Raw genomic sequence first — 25,512 nt, 5'->3', positions numbered from 1 at the left:
ACCATGCACAGCACATCCTACAGAAATCCTCCTCCTGCCGTTCCTCTGCTGCTTCCTGTCTCCTCCATGCACAGCACATCCTACAGAAATCCTCCTCCTGCCGTTCCTCTGCTGCTTCCCGTCTCCTCCATGCACAGCACATCCTACAGAAATCCTCCTGCCGTTCCTCTGCTGCTTCCCGTCTCCACCATGCACAGCACATCCTACAGAAATCCTCCTGCCGTTCCTCTAAAGCTTCCCGTCTCCACCATGTACAGCACATCTACAGAAATCCTCCTCCTGCCATTCCTCTACTGCTTCCTGTCTCCACCATGTACAGCACATCCTACAGAAATCCTCCTCCTGCCGTTCCTCTACTGCTTCCCTTCTCTACCGTCCGCAGCACATCCTACAGAAATCCTCCTCCTGCCGTTCCTCTAAAGCTTCCCGTCTCCACCATGTACAGCACATCCTACAGAAATCCTCCTCCTGCCGTTCCTCTACTGCTTTCCATCTCTACCGTCCGCAGCACATCCTACAGAAATCCTCCTCCTGCCGTCCTCTAAAGCTTCCCATCTCCACCATGTACAGCACATCCTACAGAAATCCTCCTCCTGCCGTTCCTCTACTGCTTCCCGTCTCTACCGTGCACAGCACATCCTACAGAATTCCTCCTCCTGCCATTCCTCTACTGCTTCCCGTCTCTACCGTCCACAGCACATCCTACAGAAATCCTAATCCTGCCATTCCTCTACTGCTTCCCGTCTCTACCGTCCACAGCACATCCTACAGAAATCCTCCTCCTGCCATTCCTCTAAAGCTTTCCGTCTCCACCATGTACAGCACATCCTACAGAAATCCTCCTCCTGCCGTTCCTCTACTGCTTCCCGTCTCTACCGTCCACAGCACATCCTACAGAAATCCTCCTCCTGCCGTTCCTCTAAAGCTTCCCGTCTCCACCATGTACAGCACATCCTACAGAAATCCTCCTCCTGCCGTTCCTCTGCTGCTTCCCGTCTCTACCATGCACAGCACATCCTACAGAAATCCTCCTCCTGCCATTCCTCTACTGCTTCCCGTCTCCACCATGTACAGCACATCCTACAGAAATCCTCCTCCTGCCGCTCCTCTACTGCTTCCCGTCTCTACCGTCTTCAGTACATCGTATAGAAATCCTCCTCCTGCCGTTCCTCTACTGCTTCCCGTCTCTACCGTCCACAGCACATCCTACAGAAATCCTCCTCCTGCCGTTCCTCTACTGCTTCCCGTCTCCACCATGTACAGCACATCCTACAGAAATCTTCCTCCTGCCGTTCCTCTACTGCTTCCCGTCTGTACCGTGCACAGCACATCCTACAGAAATCCTCCTCCTGCCGTTCCTCTGCTGCTTCCCGTCTCCACCATGTACAGCACATCCTACAGAAATCTTCCTCCTGCCGTTCCTCTACTGCTTCCCGTCTCTACCATGCACTGCACATCCTACAGAAATCCTCCTCCTGCCGTTCCTCTACTGCTTCCCGTCTCCACCATGTACAGCACATCCTACAGAAATCTTCCTCCTGCCGTTCCTCTACTGCTTCCCGTCTGTACCGTGCACAGCACATCCTACAGAAATCCTCCTCCTGCCGTTCCTCTGCTGCTTCCCGTCTCCACCATGTACAGCACATCCTACAGAAATCTTCCTCCTGCCGTTCCTCTACTGCTTCCCGTCTCTACCATGCACAGCACATCCTACAGAAATCCTCCTCCTGCCGCTCCTCTACTGCTTCCCGTCTCTACCGTCTTCAGTACATCGTATAGAAATCCTCCTCCTGCCGCTCCTCTACTGCTTCCCGTCTCTACCGTCCACAGCACATCCTACAGAAATCCTCCTCCTGCCGTTCCTCTACTGCTTCCCGTCTCTACCATCCACCTCACATCATACAGAAATCCTCCTGCCGCTCCTCTAGGGGACATTGAAGGGATTGTCTAAGTTGGCCAGGATAGATTGCTGGGGTCCAAGCACTGAGCACCCACTGATCCTTAGAGGTGGTCTCAAATATACGGCATTCGATTGGAAGATTAGTGGCCATGCTTGAGTGTCGGAACACTCCTATAGACAGTAGATGCAGTGGTTGCATGCTGATGCACATCTCAGAACTACAGTCCCAGGATTGGGATTGGTGCGGGTCCCCCCCCCCAATATATCTTTATTCCCTTTAAAGGTTCTTCGCAGTAATCCTGTGACTTTGTGGACATGTGGACATTTTTTTTTTAAATTATTTACTGATAACTTGTCCTCATGCTAAAAGGGTTATCCACCTCTTAAAAAAACTTTCAGTAAACCTTGCAGCTATCTGCATCTTAATGGTGTGTATTGTTCACACCGCTAGGATTCAGCTAAGCTTTCCTGTTCCAGTGGTCGCCACATGTGGTCACGTGTCAACTAGAGTCTCATCCAGTGGTCGCCACATGTGGTCACGTGTCAACTAGAGTCTCATCCACTTTTCTTTTGAGAAGCGACTGAGACACTAGCGCATGACAGCAACCCTGAACATCACTTACTTGCGCTGTTACCGGCAGGTGGGTCAGATCCTAGCAGTGCGTACATTACACACCTTTAGGATTCAGCAAGCTCCAGTTCTTCCTGAGTATTTCCTTGAATGGACAACCCCATTAATCTGGATCAGCAGACTTCACAATGTTTAGTATGCAGAGAACTGTTTCTGATATACTGTAATATACATCTGCTTTTGAGAGCCGTAGCGTATACATGGCAGACTAGAATCCGGACTTTACACCCAAAGCTACTAAACATGTCCAGTGTGCAATATGAGCTTTTATTAATGTTCCTGCACACTAATAGTAAATGGGCCTGTCTACACAGTGGATCAGGGGTCATCCTCCTCCTGCGTCCTGTGTGCGGTGGGGTCACTCGCTTGTTTATGTAGAGTGGGCAGCGATAATAACCCGACCTTCATCCGTTTGCACAGCGTGACCTCATGTATGCGTTCTGCCAAGCTCAGATGTCACTGATGAGAAATCGCCCGCTGACCAGTGTCCGGGCCACTTCTCTATGTCCTTAGACTCCTCACCAGTGGACCTCAACCCACACCAGATTTATCATGAATACCTTTATTTCATGGTGTATATTAGCACACAGTTCTGAGGTTTTAGCATGTTATTTATTGTTATAGTGCGGTATTTTATGCTTTCTCATCACTTCCCCACCCTTACTTTTTAAAGGGGTTATCCACAAAGGTGCTTCTCACTAAATTAGAATGTCATCAAAGAGTTAATTGATGTCAGTTCTTCAACACTAAAAATTGTAGCTCCTATATAGAGTCATTACACACAGAGTGATCTATTTCAAGTGTTTATTTCTGTTAATGTTGATGATTATGGCTTACAGCCAATAAAAACTCAAAAGTCATTATCTCAGGAAATTAGAATAATTAACAAAAAACACCTGCAAAGGCTTCCTAAGTTTGTTTCAGTGGGCTTCACAATCATGGGGAAGACTGCTGACTTGACAGATGTCCAGAAGGTAGTCATTGACACACTCCACAAGGAGGGTAAGCCACAAAAGGTCATTGCTAAAGAAGCTAGCTGTTCACAGAGTGCTGTATCCTAGCATATTAACCCCTTTACCCCCAAGGGTGGTTTGCACGTTCATGACTGGGCCAATTTTTACAATTCTGCTACTGCCCCTTTATGAGGTAATAAGTCTGAAACGCTTCCATGGATCCCGGTGATTCTCACATTGTTTTCTTGTGTTTTCTTTGTGACATATTGTACTTCATGATAGTGGTAAAATTTCATTGATTTAACTTGCGTTTATTTGTGAAAAAAAAAAATAGAATTTTGGCGAAAATTTTGAAAATTTCGCAATTTTCTAACTTTGAATTTTTATGCCCTTAAATCACAGAGATATGGCACACAAAAAACTTAATAAGTAACATTTCCCACATGTTTACTTTACATCAGCACAATTTTGGAACCAAAATTTTTTCTTGTTAGGAAGTTATAAGGGTTAAAAGTTGACCAGCGATTTCTAATTTTTGCAACACCATTTTATTTTTACGGACCACATCACATTTGAAGTCACTTTGAGGGGTCTATATGATAGAAAATACCCAAAAGTGACACCATTCTAAAAACTGCACCCCTCAAGGTGCTCAAAACCACATTCAAGAAGTTTATTAACCATTCAGGTGCTTCACAGGAATTTTTTGAATGTCTAAAAAAAAATGAACATTTAACTTTTTTTCACATAAAAAATTTTTCAGGTCCAATTTTTTTTATTTTACCAAGGGTAACAGGAGAAATTGGACTGCAAAAGTTATTGTGCAATTTGTCCTGAGTACGCTGATACCTGATATGTGGGGGGGAACCACTGTTTCGGCGCATGGCTGAGCTCAGAAGGGAAGGAGCGCCGTTTGACTTTTTCAATGCAAAATTGGCAGAATTTCAGATCAGAAGTCATAGCTCTGCAAAGGAATACGTGGATTTCGTCCGCGCTGCCCAAATGATGAAATTCCAGAAGGTTAATAAGGTTTGACAGTGGTTTATTCTACGCGTTTCAAGGTTTTTTGCAACCTCTTCTGTGGTTTAGTTGAACCATAGCCCAAAGACAAGAAGTGGTACGATGCAGATGGTACACGTAGCCGTTCCTGTGGTTGTCTTGTGGGTGTTCACCCCTGGAGCCACTCCTGAGTGGTCAAAAGACTTTGCCTTCTGCAGCCCAAAAGAGATGTATCTCTTGTTTTTTTAAAAGAGCAACATGAGGGTCTTATTCATATAACTTTGGGGTAGATTAATTTTGATTGCGTCTCATTACATTTTTTTTTTTTTTTTAATTATTTTTTTCCAATTGGGTTGCATAATTTACATTTGATAGATCAGATTTTTATGGAAGCTGTAATGCTACATACACATCTGTATATTTTTTAAGGATCTCTCTTTAAAGTAGAGACAAAGGGGAGTGATTTAGAATTTTTTTTTTATATATTTTGTAGAACATATGTATGTTTTTTACCATATTTTTTTTTTTTTTTTAGTCCTCATATGGAATTTGAGCCTGAGAGCAGCATTGAACAGGTTAACGGCTGTGGTCGGTACTTCTCTCCAGTCACTGTTAGGCTAAGTGCACACGTTGCAGAAAATTTCTGCTCAAAAACCTGAATCCCTTCCCAGAAACCGCACCTATTTTTTTGCGGTTTTGATGCGTTTTTTTCCGCAGCGGTTTCAAACCGCATGGAAGAAGCCAAAACCGCGGAAAAATCCGCAAAATTAATGAGCATGCTGCGTTTTTTACTGCGATGCGGTTTTTTCGTGGTAAAAAACGCATCAAAGTGCAAAATGCATAGAAATGACTGGGAAGCTTATTTTTAGCGGTTTTATAGTGAAAACCGCGGTAAAAACCGCTAAAAAAACGCTGTGTGTGAACACAGCCTTAGAGGCAGATGATGTCTGAATAACACAACCATCATCTTCTGTGACTTAAGCATGCCCGTTCAATCATCTGCTGTCGGCTAGTGCTGTACGTGTACTGTGCTCTTCGTTGAGGGGCCAAGCTGACTATAGATATGCGATATCTATCTGCAAACTTATTTTTGTCGTGTTTTCAGTCAATCCTAAAGAGGTTTTCTAGCATAGTCTGGTTGTCCCTGTAATAAGTCTCCAAACTCCCCCTTTTTGTTTTTATTTTTCTTTATTATCTCCCCTTCAGCCCCCTAAAGCCTTTCTTATGGTCTGTTAATATTTACATCCTATTCTTCCTGCCAGCTCTCCTTTTTTTTCCTGTAGACTCCATTTCCCAAGAGGCAGAGCTGTATCTGTCCCATAGCTAACTCACTGCAACTCACAATGCCACCCAGTCCACCTACACAGCACCATCCCGAGACTCCCATATAGTCTCAGGGTTCTGTAAAGAAGCAGAGTCATAAGATGGTAATTTATTCTAATGTAACCTGTCATTTTGGAGTGTCTAGCTCCATCCTTTCTGGTCAGAGTCACTAGATAAGATAAGATTGCTATTGTTCTCTGTGGAGCCTTCACTGTTAAGGTACTAAAAGATAGAATGTTAAAAATAATTTAGAAAATAGGGATATACTTACCCTCTGTCAGCCCCCGGAGTCGTCCCGGCCCTCATTGACGCTGGTGGCAACTTCCGTTCCCGGGGATGCATTGCGCGAGTGATCTCTGATGACGTAGCATCACGCGAGACCGCTACCTCACCAGAGGTCATTGTAGCAATGCATCCCTGGGAACGGAAGATGCCGGCAGCGCCACGTGCACCGCTGAGGACTCCGGGGGCTGACAGAGGTAAGTATATCCCTATTTTTTATTTTAATTCTATTTTTTACAGGAATATGGTACCCAGGGCATGGAGGAGAGTCTCCTCTCCTCCAGACGCTGGGTACCATCCGCACATGAAGCGCATACTTTACGCATGGTGGGCATAGCCACATGCGTTAAGTGAGCGTTTCAATGCAATCCTATGGTGGCAGAATCGCGGCGATTCCGCAGAAATAATGGACATGCTGCAGATTATACCGCTATGCGATTCCGCAGTGGGAAAATCCGCAGCATGGGCACAGCAACTGCGGAATCCCATAGGATTGCATGGGAATGCGTTTTGTAAGTGTTTAAGCGTTTCCGCTAATGGCGGAAACGCTTAAAAAAAACACAACGTGGGCACACAGCCTTAGGCAGCATCAATAGTAAAAAGTTGGTCACACTTGTCAAGCACTATGCGTGACAAGTGTGACCAACCTGTCAATCACTTTTCCAAGCGATGCTTCAAATCGCTTGGAAAAGCGCAAGCATTCTGCAAGCTAGAAACGCTTGTGTTTTGTGGGAAACCGCATGTGAATTCCGCATGCGTTTTACCTGCGGCGGGGAGTTGTGAAAATGCTGTGGACAATTCCGCAGCATTTCTGCAATGTGGCCACATAGCCTTACTGTTGCTTCTCCTCCCTTCCTGTGCACATCCCCAGTCACTCACAACTTATGAGGATCTGATGGTGATTTTTTTCACGAGTGTGATCAGTGCTTGGTCCGTATGTCCGTTTTCACCATCGCTGTTTCATCAGTGATTTTCACATACAATAAATAAATTACTGTCCTTTACAATCTTAATTACGGATGTTACGCCAACAATACACTGACACCATCTTTGACTTTCAAAGACCTATAGACTTGCACAAGTGATTCTTCACCTGTGACGCCAATAAAAAACGGACTTGTCAAAGTGATTTTTTTTTTTTTTTTTTGCAGAAAAAAAAAATTACTGACATGTGAACGGAGCCTTAGATTATAATGAAAATGAATGTGTGCCGAACTTGTAAACTAAATACAACAGGGACGTCTGAATGAGGCCACCTATGGAAAGAAGTAACCCAATGTTGTCTATACTGACTACGATTGTCTCCTCCCCCCCCCCCCCCCCCCCCCCATTCATTTCGGCGTGTCTTGTAGAGGACGCAGGAGCGTTCCTGTCTATTAGAGAGTCAGGAGAGATAGGTGTCAGCCGGACCTTCACTCACGGACGGCCAATATATGGGGGGTCTTAAATCTACTGCTTGTTTCCAGTTTTGGCTGCTGTACCTCCCCATGTCTCTCCTAGGGCTTCTCATGGTTTTGGACATCCCCCAGGAGCGTGGCCTCAGCTACCTGGATCACAAGTATCTGGATGGACTGGATGTTTGCAGATTCCCCCTCTTCAACTCCTTAAAACCTCTTCCTCTGGACTGGATGTATCTGACCTATGTGATTATGTTACTGGGTGAGTGTCCGAACCTAGAATTGAAGCCGTCGATTCATAAATTCCCCATCCTCCACTGCGATTTAGAGTTTCGAGTATTCCTATGTCAGTCATACTTGCGACCCCAGTGCTATGAGACAAGAGTTTAAGGCTGGGGGTCTAGGACCACTCTAGTCACTTATCTATTTTAGGGTTGCTATTGACTGGTAATTTTATTTTTTTTATTTTTTTATTTTACTCACCCTGGTATATTATATTTGACATCACCATGTGCATAACTTGCCAAACTATGAGCTATCATAATATGTATCTCATATGGTAATTTCCAAAACTATATAAAAAAATATGCCAGAATCGTTTTTCTTTTGGTCACTCCCAAAACAGGGTAATTAAGATCAGAAAGAAGTGTGGACCCCAGTGCGGTAGTGATATAAACTACAGCTCATAGCGACCAAAAAATAGAAATAATTATAACCCTTGGTGGTAGGTGAAAAAGAAAAAAATCCAAAATAAAGAGGGGCCCATAAACCTGGAGCCGGCTCTGATAGCCGTGGCTGTTGTGTGCCCCACATTGGCAATCATTAGTTGGGATATTACAAGCTCTCACCACCAAAGTCGCTGCGTGGACCTGGCCTGGCCGGTGGTAACACTTTTTGCATTCTGCCCCCCTCTTACTGCTGCCATCTTTCCTCCAGGTGCTCTGGGTATTACTCTTGGGCTCTTTTACCGCCTCAGCTGTCTGTGCTTCCTCCTGCCATATTGGTACGTCTTCTTCCTGGATAAGACCACTTGGAATAACCACTCTTATCTGTACGGACTGATCGGCTTCCAGCTCACCTTGATGAATGCCAATCGTTACTGGTAAGCACTAAAGGCCCCGTCACACTAAGCGAGATTGCTAGCGATAACGCTTAAGCGTCACCGATTTTGCTAGCGATATCGCTAAGTGTGATACTTACCGCCGACCGGCTCCCCCGCTGGTTATCGCTGATCACACGATAACGTCCTGGGCCGTTTCTCGTCGACCGCTTCCTGCTGGCACCGACGAGCGACGTGTGGACGCGGGCGGGAGGACGTCTTTATCGCTGCGTCTGACAGGTAAGTAACAACCGCTGCTGCATCGCTGGTGAGATCTGCCTGTGTGGCAGCTCACTAGAGACCATTGAGCGATGCACCAGCGATCCTGACCGGGTCATATCATTGAGTGGATCGTTGGTGCATCGCTAAATGTGACGGTACCCTTAGACTTTTGGTTTGGCCATGCTCTGTGCTGTATCTTGTACTTCTACCTGATTATTACTTACTAGATGGTGGCCCGATTCTAATGCATCGGGTATTCTAGAATATGTATGTAGTTTATTTATGAAGATTTAATAATAATGCACCCCCCCAATCCTGATGTGCATGGTCCTCTCACCCCCAATCCTGATATGCATGGTACCCTACACCCCCCTATCCTGGTAAGCATGGTCCCCTCACCCCCCAATCCTGGAATGCATGGTCCCCTCACCAATCTTTCCTGGTAAGCATGGTCCCCCTCACCCCCCTTTCCTGGTATGCGTTGTCCCCCCCCCCCTTTGCTGGTATGTATGGTCACCCTCACCCCCCTTTCCTGGTATGCGTTGTCCCCCCCCCCTTTGCTGGTATGTATGGTCACCCCCACCCCCCTTTCCTGGTATGCGTTGCCCCCCCCCCCCCCCCCCCCCCGTTTGCTGGTATGTATGGTCACCCTCACCCCCTTCCTGGTATGCATAGTCCCCCTCCCCCCCCCTTTGCTGGTATGCATGGACCCCCTCACCCCCCTTTGCTGGTATGTATGGTCACCCTCGCCCCCTTTCCTGGTATGCGTGGTCCCCCTCACCCCCCTTTCCTGGTATGCGTGGTCCCCCTCACCCCCCTTTCCTGGTATGCGTGGTCCCCCTCACCCCCCTTTCCTGGTATGCGTGGTCCCCCTCACCCCCCTTTCCTGGTATGCGTGGTCTCCCTCACCCCCCTTTCCTGGTATGCGTGGTCCCCCTCACCCCCCTTTCCTGATATGCGTGGTCTCCCTCACCCCCCTTTCCTGGTATGCGTGGTCTCCCTCACCCCCCTTTCCTGGTATGCGTGGTCCCCCTCACCCCCCTTTCCTGGTATGCGTGGTCCCCCTCACCCCCCTTTCCTGGTATGCGTGGTCCCCCTCACCCCCCTTTCCTGGTATGCGTGGTCCCCCTCACCCCCCTTTCCTGGTATGCGTGGTCCCCCTCACCCCCCTTTCCTGGTATGCGTGGTCCCCCTCACCCCCCTTTCCTGGTATGCGTGGTCCCCCTCACCCCCCTTTCCTGGTATGCGTGGTCTCCCTCACCCCCCTTTCCTGGTATGCGTGGTCCCCCTCACCCCCCTTTCCTGGTATGCGTGGTCTCCCTCACCCCCCTTTCCTGGTATGCGTGGTCCCTCACCCCCCTTTCCTGGTATGCGTGGTCTCCCTCACCCCCCTTTCCTGGTATGCGTGGTCCCCCTCACCCCCCTTTCCTGGTATGCGTGGTCTCCCTCACCCCCCTTTCCTGGTATGCGTGGTCCCCCTCACCCCCCTTTCCTGGTATGCGTGGTCTCCCTCACCCCCCTTTCCTGGTATGCGTGGTCTCCCTCACCCCCCTTTCCTGGTATGCGTGGTCTCCCTCACCCCCCTTTCCTGGTATGCGTGGTCTCCCTCACCCCCCTTTCCTGGTATGCATGGTCCCCCTCACCCCTAGGAAACTGCACACAGACAAAAACAAATATACTCACCCATCTTTCCTGTGGTCCAGCACTGTCCCGTTCTGCCGGAGGCTGGGGGAGCCAGGAGGAGTGTGGCACTGGCGCCGGAGTACGCGCATGCTCATACCGCGCTGTCCGGCGCCATTTTCCTGAAGACACATCTGCAGTGTGTCTTCAGGAGAATGGCGCCGGACAGCGCTATGCGCATGCACGATTCTCACGCGCACTCCTGCCCCGGCATCTTCCTGTCCCAATAAGGCTTAGCGCGAAGGACCGAAGATGACGTCACTCTCGCAAGAGCGCGACGTCATCAGCGGTCTTTGGCGCAAAGCCTTACTGGGACCGCGATACCGGGTGTGTGGTTAGAGAAGGGAAGTCCGGGGACCGTCCGAAGGTGAGTATCTGACTATTTTTTTTATTTTAATTCTATTTTTTACAGATTAATGGTACCCAGGGTCCGGAGGAGTCTCCTCTCCTCCGGACCCTGGCTACCATCCGCACATTAAGCCGCGACCAATCAGCGAGGCGGGATTTCCATTACAGACAGACAGAAAGAGACAGACAGACAGAATTAGACAATTATATAGTAGATGGTTTAGTAGCAGGATTGTGATATATATTTGTTAAAGGGGTTGGCCGGGACTAAACGATTGATAACCTATGGGGGCACGACACCCGGTATCCCCACCAATCGGCTGAAATCTGCATGATTTTGTGGAGGAAAATATGATAACTGTATGCAATGCTTTGTGGCTGCTGCCAATTAGTGCAGATCGGCTCCTACTCATGTAAATGGGAGCTAAACTGCAGTACCAGCAGCGGCCACTAGGCAGTGTATGAGGCTGCTGTGTACTTCTCTATAAATTGACTACTGTAGCAGATATCTGCTGATCAGTGGAGGTGCGGGGTGTCGGACTCCCACCATTCTCTTACTGATACATCATCAATTTTTTTTAATTCAAAACACCCTTTAAATGAAAAAAATTTGATAGCAAATATTCTTAATTAAATATCTGTTTTTTGTCTACTATTCATCCCAATCTCAGGTCTATTGATGGGCTATTTAGCCCTCGCCAGCGCAATGCACATGTCCCGCTTTGGAATTATACTCTTCTTCGTTTTCAGGTAAGTTTTTGTATAGATGAATTACATTGCTCGTGTTACGAGGGCTTGCAATTCGGCATTGGATTGGACAAATTGCTGATAGGGGGAAAAGATGCATGCATGCATACATTTGATTGTTTTTGTAATACACACACACACACACACACACACACAGCGATTTGACCAACAATATATTGTAAGAAAACAGGAGGGAAGGTCCAGCATGGCAGATATGTGTCACCGACATGGTTTGCCTTAGTGATGTAAATCCTGGGAGGAAGTGAACCATTAACAACTATTTTTTTTACTACATTTTGAGTCCAGGATTTAGGAACGACCAAAAAGTCTGGGTAGGGAAAGGTCGCTCCCATACTCAAGTCTAGGTGTTAAAAATATAATAACAGGCAGCGGGGTTAACTTAGCAGAGCGGCGTGTGCTGCGGCTGGAGAAAGACGGTGTTGGCGAATACTGTGTTTATAGACGAGGTTCCTGTAACACCAAGTTTGGGAGAGAGTTTGATTAGTTGTGCCTTACCCAGAGAAAAGGACTGTTTTTTTATTTTTTTTTGTGCTGAAGAAAGGACTGTTTTCGTTTTGGAGCTGTGAAGTTTATGAATAATCAGCTTTAGTCTGTTTTGATATAAAAACCCTGTGCTTATTCATGCGGCTAACAGAGGGCAGAACCCCCTATAAAATATGTTTTTATTACCAAACTACAAGATCTCTGCTTGCTGCCATTCAATAGGAGACTTCATTGTGAATCGTGACCCTAATGCTGGTGCACTGCTTGTTACACTGAGAGCTCGATCACTGGGACAGTGTCCCTTTTAAGGTTTTTTTTTTTTTTTTTTTCTTCCTAAGATCGGTCTTCAGAATTCAATTCCTTCCCTTCAGTGTTCTCCCGGAGATTGATAGTTCGGGCCGGCGGTCTGGCCACGCTGCTGGCCCAACCTGCGTGCTCTCCAGTGCTGCAGGCAAAGACAGTTTTACTGCAACATCAGAGAAGCAAAGGGAGACAGAAGCTGTATGGATCCTGCCAGCTCCACTGCTGCACTCCTTGCCTAGGAAACCGACCACCCCTGATAGACTGCAGAGGTGGCCGCTAACGTAGGCAAAGAGCAGTAAACTGTAGAATTTTAAAAATCGCTCTTTTCTTAATAATGGAGGAATATTTTTTACTTTGTTTTTGTGACAAGTCAATGAGAAGCTGCTTGTATTTACAGACACTTTACAATTTTAACCATTTATCATGTTGAGACAGCCCCTCTAAGTTCTTGTTAGAAGGCGGCTGGCCCAGGGAAGTTAGAAATTAAAGTTTAACTGCACCTTTAAAAAACAAAAAAACAAACAAAACTTTTATGTGTATATAGAGAGATATCGGAGGTTTTATTTGGGGGGGGCTCAGGTGCTGAGACCCCCAACGATTGATTGGAGGGGAAAAAAAATCATCCTCGGTGGCAGAACCTTTAGCCCCACCGATTAAACCTGCAGGTATGTGTTACTCATAGGTGATTTAAATAGTATGCAGAATGACTCCGAAAGACAGCGGTCTCCCACGGGGGCCGCCCAACCTGGACGTCGATCTCCAAGCTAGGGAAGGACGTTCTCTATGAAGATTTCCGGCCGATATCTTGTAGTGTGTACTCCTTTATCGACCAGTAACCCGAACATGATGAAAAATAATCCAATGCTAATCTAACATTCAGACTTGTCATCAATCTCCCAGATCTTCATTGTGTATTTCATCGCTGGTATCAAGAAGCTGGACGCGGACTGGGTGGAGGGGTACTCCATGGGCTCGCTGTCTCGGCATTGGCTGTTTGATCCATTCAAGTAAGAATATGCTGTATGGCTATTGCCGGATTCACACTGCCGCGTTTTGTATATGGACTGCGATACACGGACTGCCACCGGTCTCCTGACCTGAGATCCACCACCTCCTATATGCCTATAGGTTGTCAAGTTTGGGTCAGGAGACCTGTTTCTGGTCCGTATGCAAAACGCGGAGTTGTGAGTCTGACCTCATCATATATTGTGTACAGTCTCTGGCTTGTGTTAAATTTCCGCCACTTAGTTGTTGGGTCTTGTAAATTAATGAGACAAGATCAAATCTTCTGCTCCAGCAATCTAGAAGGAGCAAATTGGGTATCCGGCCATCAGACACAGTCAAGGACCTTGCGAAGACAGAATTGATTTATTACCACATCTGTCTTCTCATTTGCTGGCACCAAAGCGCTCAATGTGTACTGAATGGCAGCATAGGTGACCGCATGATCGCCAGGTGTCTGCCCAACATTGCATACTTCTGATGCTGAACTTTATGGTGAGGACGCAGGAGAGGTTTTCTTCTGATGACTCTTCCATGAAGGTAATATTTGTGCAGGTACCTCTGACCAGGAGAGCAATATACAGCATCTCCAGAGCCTGCTAAATCTTTCTGTAGGTCTTTTGCAGGGGGGTTCTGATTTGCCTCTCTAGCAATCCTACTAGAAGCTCGCTAAAATTTTACTTGGTCTTTGAGACCTTATCTTGACCTCCACTGTTCCTGCCATTTCTTAATTACATTACAAACTGAGGAAAGGGCAACTTGAAAACTCTTTGCTATCTTCTTATAGTCTTCTCCTGCTTTATGAGCCTCCCCCATTTTCAGAGTGCTAGGCAGCTGCTTAGAAGAACCCATGGTTGCTGTTTTTTGGCACAAGATTAGAGGAGGCTGGGTTTTTATAAAGCTGGGAAATTTGCATCACTTGGCCTTTTCTAACGATGATAGTGAACAGGCCACAACCCTAACAGGCTGATTAAGGTCTCACTAGGAGCATGCTCAGGCATTGTAGGCCGGCCATATAGGCACGTGGAGGCTACACACAATACTGAGCATCATTTCCTTGTCTTGAGGTGTTTCCACTGAAGTTGGATCAGCCTGTAATTTGATTTTCCACTTTAAATTTGAGTATCCTTCCAAATGCAGACCTCCATGGGATATTAATTGTGATTTACATTAATCATTTTTATGTTTTCTTGTTCTCAACGCATTCCACTATGTAATGAATAAAGATTTGAAACCAGAATATTTCATTGTGATCTAGAATGTGGTATTTTAGTGCTCCCTTTATTTTTTTTTTTGAGTAGTGTATGTTCTCCAGAGAGCATATTAAAAAAAAAAAAAAAAAAAAAAAAATTAAAAATAGCACAAAGAAAAAATGAACACTTCCAAAAGATTGTTTTTATTTAACCTTGAATATATCTTATTACATGGTAGTAATAGTAGGTATCAACACAAATTATAACCTGAAGAATTCATTCAACTTTTTTTTTTTCTTTGTTAAGCTAAAACATGAATAGTAAAAAAAAAATTTAAACCAAGAACAATTTATATAAGTTTCTATAGAAAGGGAATACACACACACACACACACACACACACACACACACACACACACACTCTTACTTTACGGTGTTCCCCCATGAGGTGTGTTTTCACGTGATAACATGTATTCTATTCGTATAGTTATGGTCACATGCAGACTAGGCTTCAGCAACTCTCTCATATTGAGATAAGTCAGGTGAGACTAGTCTGCAAGTCACATACATATGGTCACTTGACCACCCACCTTTATGAGGGAACACCTGAAAATCGTGACAGTGTGCCTATCATACGCTGTTAAGATTTGGCAGTCAGATTTTTCTTCTGAGACCTGACAAGCCCTTTAAGGCCCCTTTTGGCCTGGGCATGAAAGGGGCAAGGAACCCAATACTCTAGTTACCATTTCCTGTCATGCACTTGTTTGTCACTAGTTGGCGCTATTTAGTTGCCTTTTACTTGTGCTAACCCCATTTTAAAGGGTTTGTCCACCAGTGCAATACTTTCCTATCGGACAGGCACTGATGTTCTGATGTTGGGGCTGTGTCCTTCGACGCTCGCACACCATTGTGTCACGTGACCGCTGCAGCCTTCACAATTCCGTCAGAGTGGACATCCACTGTAACAACACCGGCTGCAGCGGTCACAACACATAACTCCCCGGGACACGACCCCAGTGCAGGAAGGAAGTAGAAGGTGCAGTAGTGGACAACCCCTTTAATATATGAAAGTCCCCCTCTCCATCCCCCGCAGCCATGGCTGCTGCATGTAATCCTCTCTCCCACAGCAGAAAGTCGCTGCTTATGTTCTGTTTTTCTTTCAGGCTCTTTCTGTCGGAGGACATGACGAGTCTGATCGTCGTGCACTGGGGAGGACTGATCCTAGACCTGACGGCTGGATACATTCTCTTCTTTGATGTCACACGACCCATCGCTATGTTTTTCGTCTCTTACTTCCATTGCATGAACTCTCAGCTTTTTAGCATAGGTACAAATGGGTATAAATTGTGGCTTCCCCGCACATTGCTGGCTATTGAATGAGGTAACTGAGCATCCATCAGCGAGCTTTTTCCAATGGGGAGTGTGTAACTCCTTTTATCCTTTTTGCGCTGATCTCTGACCACATGAGTTGAGCTGAACTTTGTGATCATAAATCAGCTGAGAGGAGCTCAGAAAAATGCAAGAGTCATAAATTCATCATTGGAAACTGTCTACTGGCCGATTATTAGTTAACTCATTCAGTAGTGAGCAGAGACACAGACTGTAAAAGAGAAAAATGGTGCAAAAAAAGTTTAATGAAATCTTATTGCAAACTTGGTTTGATTCCCAAAATACAAAGATGTCTAAACTTTTTAAAAAATAAATTTGTCCTGCATGGAAAGTTATGAAATGTTATGATCACTTTTATTAGATTTGTCTTCACTCCTGTAAAATAAAAAAATAAAATGTAAGTGGCTTCCACACCGCTGCCTTTAGCTGTAATGATATCAGAATGTTACTTATCTGGAGTACAGATGATGGCAGTGATGGGTCAGCTCAGGCCCTGTGTCACTAACTATGGGGATCAGCTGCTGCAGCAGATTGTTCTGATAAGCTGAACACTCAGGGGAGGAGACATGAGCTGACTTATCACTGCCATCATCTGTACTCCAAAGGAATCGGTTTAGCTGTATAGATATCAGAACATACTCATTTGGAGTACATATGATGGCAGTAATAAGTCAGCTCACGTCTCCATTTCTGAGTGTTCAACTAATCAGAATGGTCTCTGCAGCAGCTGATCACTATAGTTAGTGACATAGGAGCTGATGAGACCCATCACTGCCATCATCTGTACGCCAAATGATTACGTTCTAATATCAATATAGCTAAACGCAGGAAAAGAGACTGGGAAAAGCAGGGAATAGAAAGCCACTTACATGCAATTTTTTTTTCAGGAATGATGACAAATCCTCTAATAAAATTGTTTGCAAAGTTTTATAACTTTCTATGCTGGACAAAATTATTTTGAAAAAACATAAATGTGCACTTGGTCTTGTTACCCGCTCCCCCGTCTTCTAGAACTTCTGTCCATTATTTAACTTGATGTTGTCTCCTAAAAAGTTAATGACTTTGTGTCCTTCTGCCAGGCATGTTCTCCTACACTATGCTGGCCACCAGCCCGCTGTTCTGTTATCCTGATTGGCCCCGTCGGCTGGTGTCTAAGTTTCCCCGCTGTTTACACTGGGGTCTTCCTCACACCAAGCCCCCTCAAAAGAGCTCAGAATGTGTGTACCCAGGACAGAAGGGCAAGGCCTCTACCGGACTACGCCACAAGCTGGGAGCCATCTTTACAGTTATCTACATAGTGGAGCAGCTGTTCCTGCCCTACTCACATTTTATTACCCAGGTGAGAGCTCACAGACGTGTTCCTGTGTCTCCTGTGGCCGGCAGCCATCCCTGCTGTCTCTCATACACAGGCGCACTCGTTCAGCCGAGCGCTTCTGTGCTCTGTATAAGAAACCTGACACATCGGCCGGCGGCTTATCTCTGGGAGAACAATGTCTGAAATCAAACCCATCCGATCAACATCTCCCCCGACCACGTGTCAGCCGGCGCCCCCATACACGTTAGACCGTCAGCCTAATCTGTTGCTATCAGCGGGTCCAGCCGACTTAATTCTAATGTGACTGTAGGTCATGGAAGAGTCTTCCTGTCAATGTTATGGTTATCACTGGGGGTCCGGCCTCTGAGACCCCCACAGTGCAGGAAACAGCAACACAGCTGTAAGTGACTGGAGCGGCGTTGCAGTGCCCTACAAGGGGGTGTCATTGCAATTGTGGGGGGTGAAGGCAACCTTACCCCCAACCATCAGGAAGGGATAGCACATGCTAGTGATACATCATCACTTACTATAGTGGGAAAACCTCTTCAAGGAGGAGCTGCCGCCCCCCCCCGGAAGTTACTCCCAGAATGTGATCGTTCTGGATCTTGTTTGTTCAGAAGTCTGCTGTTCCCTTCCATTGGTTACTCCTCCTGGAGATATATTAGAATAGTTTAACAACTGGATGTTATCCTTCTCTGTTATCAAGGGGGTGCGTACTTACCCCACCAGCTCTGATCGGACAGTGTCTACATACCGTTCCCCACACCCCACACAATTTTTTTTATTGTAGTACCCAGAAAAATCAATACTCAAAAATGACAAAATTATTCTCAGAGTGATACCTTTATTGGCTAACCAGAAAAAAAAATATATTTGCAAACTTTCTGGCACAGGGACTCCTTCAGGCAGATTTACAAATGAATAAGATGAGCCCAACCCAAGAGGTATTACAGCAGGACATTTGTTCATGAGGTGGATGGGGGCGATGCTGCCTAAAGATTAGGAAATAACGTTGGGGTTTGTAGTTACAAATGGAATCCAAGGGGTAACGTTTCTCTTTGCGAAGACTGACCTGCCAAGGTGAGGAGACTTTAAGGCCTTGCAATGCTCATTTGGGAAGTTTAAATATGCAAATTCTAGGGGACTAGAACTGTAGTGGTGGTTGGAAGTTAAGGAATCTCCTTGTCAGACGTGTCCTCTCATCACCATCAGTGACAGGCACATTCCCAAGTAACAATAAAAATTGATGCACCCATAATGTGAATAAAAAATAAATTTGTTCATAAATTTCTTGGAGGAACAGCATTATGTAGCGTTGTAAGAAAAGCTGTTCCATGATTGTTGTTTCAGATGTCGGGAGAGGTGATCAGTTCTTTTAGGCTATGTTCACATGCAGCATTTCTTTTCCTGCTTTTTTTAATGTGAATTTAAAGCTGCATTTTCCAGTAGCAGCAAACTCCGATCTCAGAAATCTCATGCACGTGATTGGGATTATTTTTCCTTTTTTTTTTCTTTATTTTGAGCACTGCAGCATTGTTAAAATCCGCCGTACGTCCATTCTTTCAGCATTTTTTTTTTCACCTGTAGGAGCAATGAGAAAGTGAATCAAACTAACTTTATTAAACATGTGCTGTAATCCGCACCAAAAAAACGCTACACAAAAAAGTGGCGAAAATACTGCAAAATGTGTTTTGAGCGCAGTGGGTTTTTTTTTTTACTTCCAAGAGAGAAGGTTTTCGCTGCAGAAAAAGCTGCAATAAAACCACTGCATGTGAACAGAGCCTTAATAAGTATGTGATTTATAATTGTAAAACCACAAGGCTTCACTTGGAATTTTTTTTGTAATTTCTTTTTATTTACAATAAAAACGGATTGTCTTTCATCAGTTTGCTAGATCCAATTTTGTTTGTTGTCTCTTTTTTTTCTTTTATAAGAAAAAATTTGTAACCTTTAAATATTAACCCCTTTCCGACATCCAGCTTATATTTACGCCGATGTCGGACTTCCCTCCCTTTGATGAGGGCTCCGGCGCTGAGCCCACATCTTTCCCAGCACATGTCAGCTGTTTTGAACAGCTGACATGTGCCCGTAACAGCCGGGGGTGGAATCGCGATCCACCTGCGGCTAGAAACCCGTTAAATACCACTGTCAAACGCTGACAGCGGCATTTAACATGCGCTTCTGGCAATGGCGATGGAAATCCGCCCATCGGTGACCCCTGTCACCGAAGGGTTGGCATGACAACCAGAGGTCTCCAACAGACCGCTATGGTTGTCATAGCCAGAATGCTATGAGCGCCACCCGGTGGTTGGCGCTCCTAACAAGTGAGCATTTTTTGCTACATACAGGCGATTTGATGGCATGGGTGTGCTTGTTCATTCTTCACTTTTTTTTTATTTTGTTTTTTTTTTATATATATGGTCTCATTCACTTGAATGGATAAGTCTGATCCACAAATTGGACCATGACTGGACATGAACAGGTCCATGGATTATAATGGGTTTTTGTTCTCTCAGTGAAAAAAAAGAAACACTAATAAACAGACGTCTGCCTGAGGCCTAACTGTGATCTCAAGAGATTTGATAAATGGAAATTGTGTCCTAACCAATGTCTTCTTTCTGTCTGAAGGGCTACAATAACTGGACGAACGGCCTTTATGGCTACTCATGGGATATGATGGTGCATTCGCGCTCTCACCAGCATGTGAAGATTACCTACAGAGATGGGGTCACTGGTGATGTTGGATATCTGAACCCAGGGGTAAGTGTCAGATTTTAAAACGGTTGTCCACATCTAAAATGTTTTGGGGGAAAATTGGTTAGAATGCTATAAACTTCTCTTTCTTAGGTTTTCACACAGACCCGGCGCTGGAAAGATCATGCCGACATGCTGAAGCAATATTCCACCTGCCTACAAGGCCTCCTGGGAGCTTACAATATCTCCGAGCCAGAAATCTACTTTGATGTATGGGTGTCAATCAATGACCGCTTCCAGCAGAGGTATGTGCATCGCGTATGCCGCGGGCGTACGACTGTCCCACTCGATCGCGGGGAACATGCACCCTGACTGTATTCTCTGTCAGGTTATACGACCCTACAGTGGACATCGTAAAAGCCGAATGGTCTCCCTTCCATAAAACGACCTGGGTTCAGCCGTTGTTGGTAGATCTCTCACCCTGGCGAGCGAAATTCCATGAAGTGGAGGACAGTTTGGATAATCAGACTGATGTGGTCTTCATTGCAGATTTCCCAGGTAATGTTGCAGAGACTGGCACATTGGTATGGTCCATCCAGGAGATTGCGTCCTGGCATGATATGGGCATCTGATCGTAAAACAACGTTTTTTTTTTTTTAGTTGTTCTCCATAATTCTTGCATATGGAGGTCTCCCAAGACGACAATCCACAGGAACATTACTAAATTAGCTTGTATGGATTCACATTGATGTCCTAAATGTTTGTATTCCTGATTAGATAATTCTGGAGCACCTTCTCATAACGTCATCTAAGGGGTACTTCACACATAGCGAGATTGTTAGCGAGATCGCTGAAATGTCACAGATTTTGTGATGCAACAGTGACCTCGCCAGCGATCTCGCTACGTGTGACACATAGCGGCAATCGCTGATCGTGCTCGACTGTCCTAGGCCACTTTTTGATCGTTGGCGTCCTGCTGGCCAGCATGCATCGCTGTGTTTGACGCGGACGCGTGACCTCGTTGGCGACTCAGAATTCACGCTTATCGAGGTCTGAGTCGTCAGAATAGCTGCTGTGTGACAAGGTCCCAACGACCGCCGAGGTCGTTATACGGATCACCGTATCGTTGCTGTGTCGTTGAGTAGATCTGCATGTTTGACAGCTCACTAGCGACCATGTAGCGATGTATCAGCGATCCTTACCAGGTCGTATCGTTGTCAGGATCACTGGAACGTCGCTATGTGTAACTGGACCCTAATTCTTCCATTCCTCTGTTGTTCCTCCTGGACAAAGTGACAGCTGGGCATTACTATTCCCCTTCTCGATTGCGCTTGTCCCCCAATTAGCCTGACCTTGGCCAAGGGCACTTCCCTATAGTCACTTTATGTAGACATTTCCAGGAGGACTAGGACAATGAGGAGTTATGATAAAAGCTGCAGCGTTACTTAATGAGAAATTGGGGGATTTACTAAAACAGTTTAGGCTTAGGATTGATCATGGCTCACTGATCAGCTGCTTGAAAGGGCCGGGGCACTGAAAAGTAAGGTGGCAATACTCTGCACCATGGCTAGTAATTAAGCAGTGTGCAGCTAGTACTTCCAAACAGCTGCGGTGCCGAATGTCAGACCCCTACCAAACTTATATTAACCTCTTCCCAATCCATGGCGTGATGTTACGTCTGGGATGGGCTCAGGTATATGGAGTATGGTCACCAGCTGCTTCCTCTTTACACAGAAGTTGCCACCTGTGTTGTACAGCCAGCACCTGCCTCCAACAGCAGAGATCAGAGCCTGCTCCGATCACTGCCGTTCAGCTACTTAAACACCAGAGTCCACCTCTGACAGCAGCTTTTTTGCGTACCTCAATCGAAACCTCTTATGGGGGTCTTCCCATATCAAAGATGCTATCCCAATATGTAGTAGGCGTATTAGTAATTACCTCCAATTAACAATTTGTGTAGTTCTTCTGATATGCGATGTTGCTTACCCCATATGCAGGGCATTGCAGTAGATTAGGTTTCCATGGTTACAACCACTAACAGCTAACTGTCATTCTATGAGTGGCCGTAGCCATGGATACCTAAGCTACTGCAATGCCCTGCACATGGGGTAAGCGAATTAGAAGAACTGTACTACATTTCTAATTGTAGGTATTTGCAAATATTATTATTACACCTACTATATATTGGGATAGGATCTTGCTGATGGGAATACCCATTTAAAAAACTACAAGTTTGATATCGCCTTAATCCTACTGACTAGAAGAATCCTGTTTCCTGGTCATTTCTACCACACAATAAACTGCGTAAATGTGAAACCCGAAAAATAAAAGTAGATTGCATTTTTTCCACCATTTTTCCCCACTTGGATTTTTCTTCCCCGTAGTTTATTAACTGCCGTGTATTATTTTATCGTTTTTCTTTTTACCCTGGATGATAGGTCTTCACTTGGAGAATTTTGTGAGTGATGATCTGGGTAACACCAGTATACAAGTGCTGCAAGGAGAAGTCAGTGTGGAGATTGTGAAGGACACAAAGAACTTCACCCTGAGACAAGGCGACCGCATGCAGGTGAGGGTAGAGTCTGCTTCCTGGATTGTAGGGTTTTATGGGACATGAGCCCCATGACACTGTACAGGCCAAGCCATGAGCACCGTGACACTGCAATCTGCACAGGCCGAGCCATGAGCACCGTGACGCTGCACGCTGTACAGGCCGATCCACGAGCACCGTGACTCTGCACGCTGTACAGGCCGATCCACGAGCACCGTGACGCTGCACGCTGTACAGGCCGATCCACGAGCACCGTGACGCTGCACGCTGTACAGGCCGATCCACGAGCACCGTGACGCTGCACCCTGTACTGGCCGATCCACGAGCACCGTGACGCTGCATGCTGTACAGGCCGATCCACGAGCACCGTGACGCTGCACGCTGTACAGGCCGATCCACGAGCACCGTGACGCTGCACGCTGTACAGGCCGATCCACGAGCACCGTGACGCTGCACGCTGTACAGGCCGATCCACGAGCACCGTGACGCTGCACGCTGTACAGGCCGATCCTCGAGCACCGTGACGCTGCACGCTGTACAGGCCGATCCACGAGCACCGTGACGCTGCACGCTGTACAGGCCGATCCTCGAGCACCGTGACGCTGCACGCTGTACAGGCCGATCCACGAGCACCGTGACGCTGCACGCTGTACAGGCCGATCCACGAGCACCGTGACGCTGCACGCTGTACAGGCCGATCCACGAGCACCGTGACGCTGCACGCTGTACAGGCCGATCCACGAGCACCGTGACGCTGCACGCTGTACAGGCCGATCCACGAGCACCGTGACGCTGCACGCTGTACAGGCCGATCCACGAGCACCGTGACGCTGCACGCTGTACAGGCCGATCCACGAGCACCGTGACGCTGCACGCTGTACAGGCCGATCCACGAGCACCGTGACGCTGCACGCTGTACAGGCCGATCCACGAGCACCGTGACGCTGCACGCTGTACAGGCCGATCCACGAGCACCGTGACGCTGCACGCTGTACAGGCCGATCCACGAGCACCGTGACGCTGCACGCTGTACAGGCCGATCCACGAGCACCGTGACGCTGCACGCTGTACAGGCCGATCCACGAGCACCGTGACGCTGCACGCTGTACAGGCCGATCCACGAGCACCGTGACGCTGCACGCTGTACAGGCCGATCCACGAGCACCGTGACGCTGCACGCTGTACAGGCCGATCCACGAGCACCGTGACGCTGCACGCTGTACAGGCCGATCCACGAGCACCGTGACGCTGCACGCTGTACAGGCCGATCCTCGAGCACCGTGACGCTGCACGCTGTACAGGCCGATCCACGAGCACCGTGACGCTGCACGCTGTACAGGCCGATCCACGAGCACCGTGACGCTGCACGCTGTACAGGCCGATCCACGAGCACCGTGACGCTGCACGCTGTACAGGCCGATCCACGAGCACCGTGACGCTGCACGCTGTACAGGCCGATCCACGAGCACCGTGACGCTGCACGCTGTACAGGCCGATCCACGAGCACCGTGACGCTGCACGCTGTACAGGCCGATCCACGAGCACCGTGACGCTGCACGCTGTACAGGCCGATCCACGAGCACCGTGACGCTGCACGCTGTACAGTCCGATCCACGAGCACCGTGACGCTGCACGCTGTACAGTCCGATCCACGAGCACCGTGACGCTGCACGCTGTACAGTCCGATCCACGAGCACCGTGACGCTGCACGCTGTACAGGCCGATCCACGAGCACCGTGACGCTGCACGCTGTACAGGCCGATCCACGAGCACCGTGACGCTGCACGCTGTACAGGCCGATCCACGAGCACCGTGACGCTGCACGCTGTACAGGCCGATCCACGAGCACCGTGACGCTGTACAGGCCGATCCACGAGCACCGTGACGCTGCACGCTGTACAGGCCGATCCACGAGCACCGTGACGCTGCACGCTGTACAGGCCGATCCACGAGCACCGTGACGCTGCACGCTGTACAGGCCGATCCACGAGCACCGTGACGCTGCACGCTGTACAGGCCGATCCACGAGCACCGTGACGCTGTACAGGCCGATCCACGAGCACCGTGACGCTGCACGCTGTACAGGCCGATCCACGAGCACCGTGACGCTGCACGCTGTACAGGCCGATCCACGAGCACCGTGACGCTGCACGCTGTATAGGCCGATCCACGAGCACCGTGACGCTGCACGCTGTACAGGCCGATCCACGAGCACCGTGACGCTGCACAGGCCGATCCACGAGCACCGTGACGCTGCACAGGCCGATCCACGAGCACCGTGACGCTGCACAGGCCGATCCACGAGCACCGTGACGCTGCACAGGCCGATCCACGAGCACCGTGACGCTGCACGCTGTACAGGCCGCTCCACGAGCACCGTGACGCTGCACGCTGTACAGGCCGCTCCACGAGCACCGTGACGCTGCACGCTGTACAGGCCGCTCCACGAGCACCGTGACGCTGCACGCTGTACAGGCCGATCCACGAGCACCGTGACGCTGCACGCTGTACAGGCCGATCCACGAGCACCGTGACGCTGCACGCTGTACAGGCCGATCCACGAGCACCGTGACGCTGCACGCTGTACAGGCCGAGCCATGAGTTGCTCTTCCTTGTAAGGTAAATCGACATTTAAGGCGAAGATGTCTGCACATGACGAGCAATTGTGTAACAAGTCGAATGCTCCTTGTTTAAAGAATCTTTCTGCATAGTGCGATGCAAATTATGGGTACACTTGATTATTCCGTTCCCATATGGTTTGCATATTGTCGGCAGCACATCCCCTGTTTACCCTTAGAGATTTCCTGCCAACATCACTGCGATGTTTCCTTGGGCCCAGGGTCGGTTTTAGGCAAAGTGGGGCCCTGGGCAAAAATTTAAAATTGGACCCCCAATGCTCATATATTGCACATCACACAGAAGCATTTTGGTTGTACTTACATGCGCTGAGTTCAGGCCGCTAAACGAGCGCGATCGACAAT

General features: G+C 47.6%; 1 protein-coding gene across 1 annotated transcript in view; it reads left to right on the top strand.

Moving 5' to 3' along the window:
- GGCX (gamma-glutamyl carboxylase) overlaps positions 1-25,512 on the top strand; it is a 62,769-nt gene that overhangs the window by 11,497 nt on the left and 25,760 nt on the right. The window contains exons 3-12 of the mRNA XM_073588567.1: positions 7,589-7,747; positions 8,422-8,587; positions 11,506-11,584; positions 13,289-13,395; positions 15,746-15,909; positions 17,051-17,310; positions 19,915-20,046; positions 20,134-20,285; positions 20,369-20,538; positions 22,419-22,549. Of these exons, the coding sequence (XP_073444668.1) occupies positions 7,589-7,747; positions 8,422-8,587; positions 11,506-11,584; positions 13,289-13,395; positions 15,746-15,909; positions 17,051-17,310; positions 19,915-20,046; positions 20,134-20,285; positions 20,369-20,538; positions 22,419-22,549 (1,520 nt within the window). The remainder of the gene's footprint in view (positions 1-7,588; positions 7,748-8,421; positions 8,588-11,505; positions 11,585-13,288; positions 13,396-15,745; positions 15,910-17,050; positions 17,311-19,914; positions 20,047-20,133; positions 20,286-20,368; positions 20,539-22,418; positions 22,550-25,512) is intronic.

This window comes from Dendrobates tinctorius, unplaced genomic scaffold (genome assembly GCF_039654945.1).
Source record: "Dendrobates tinctorius isolate UK_male_01 unplaced genomic scaffold, ASM3965494v1 ptg000104l, whole genome shotgun sequence".
Classification (NCBI taxonomy): domain Eukaryota; kingdom Metazoa; phylum Chordata; class Amphibia; order Anura; family Dendrobatidae; genus Dendrobates; species Dendrobates tinctorius.
This window is presented reverse-complemented; position numbering and strand designations above follow the sequence as displayed.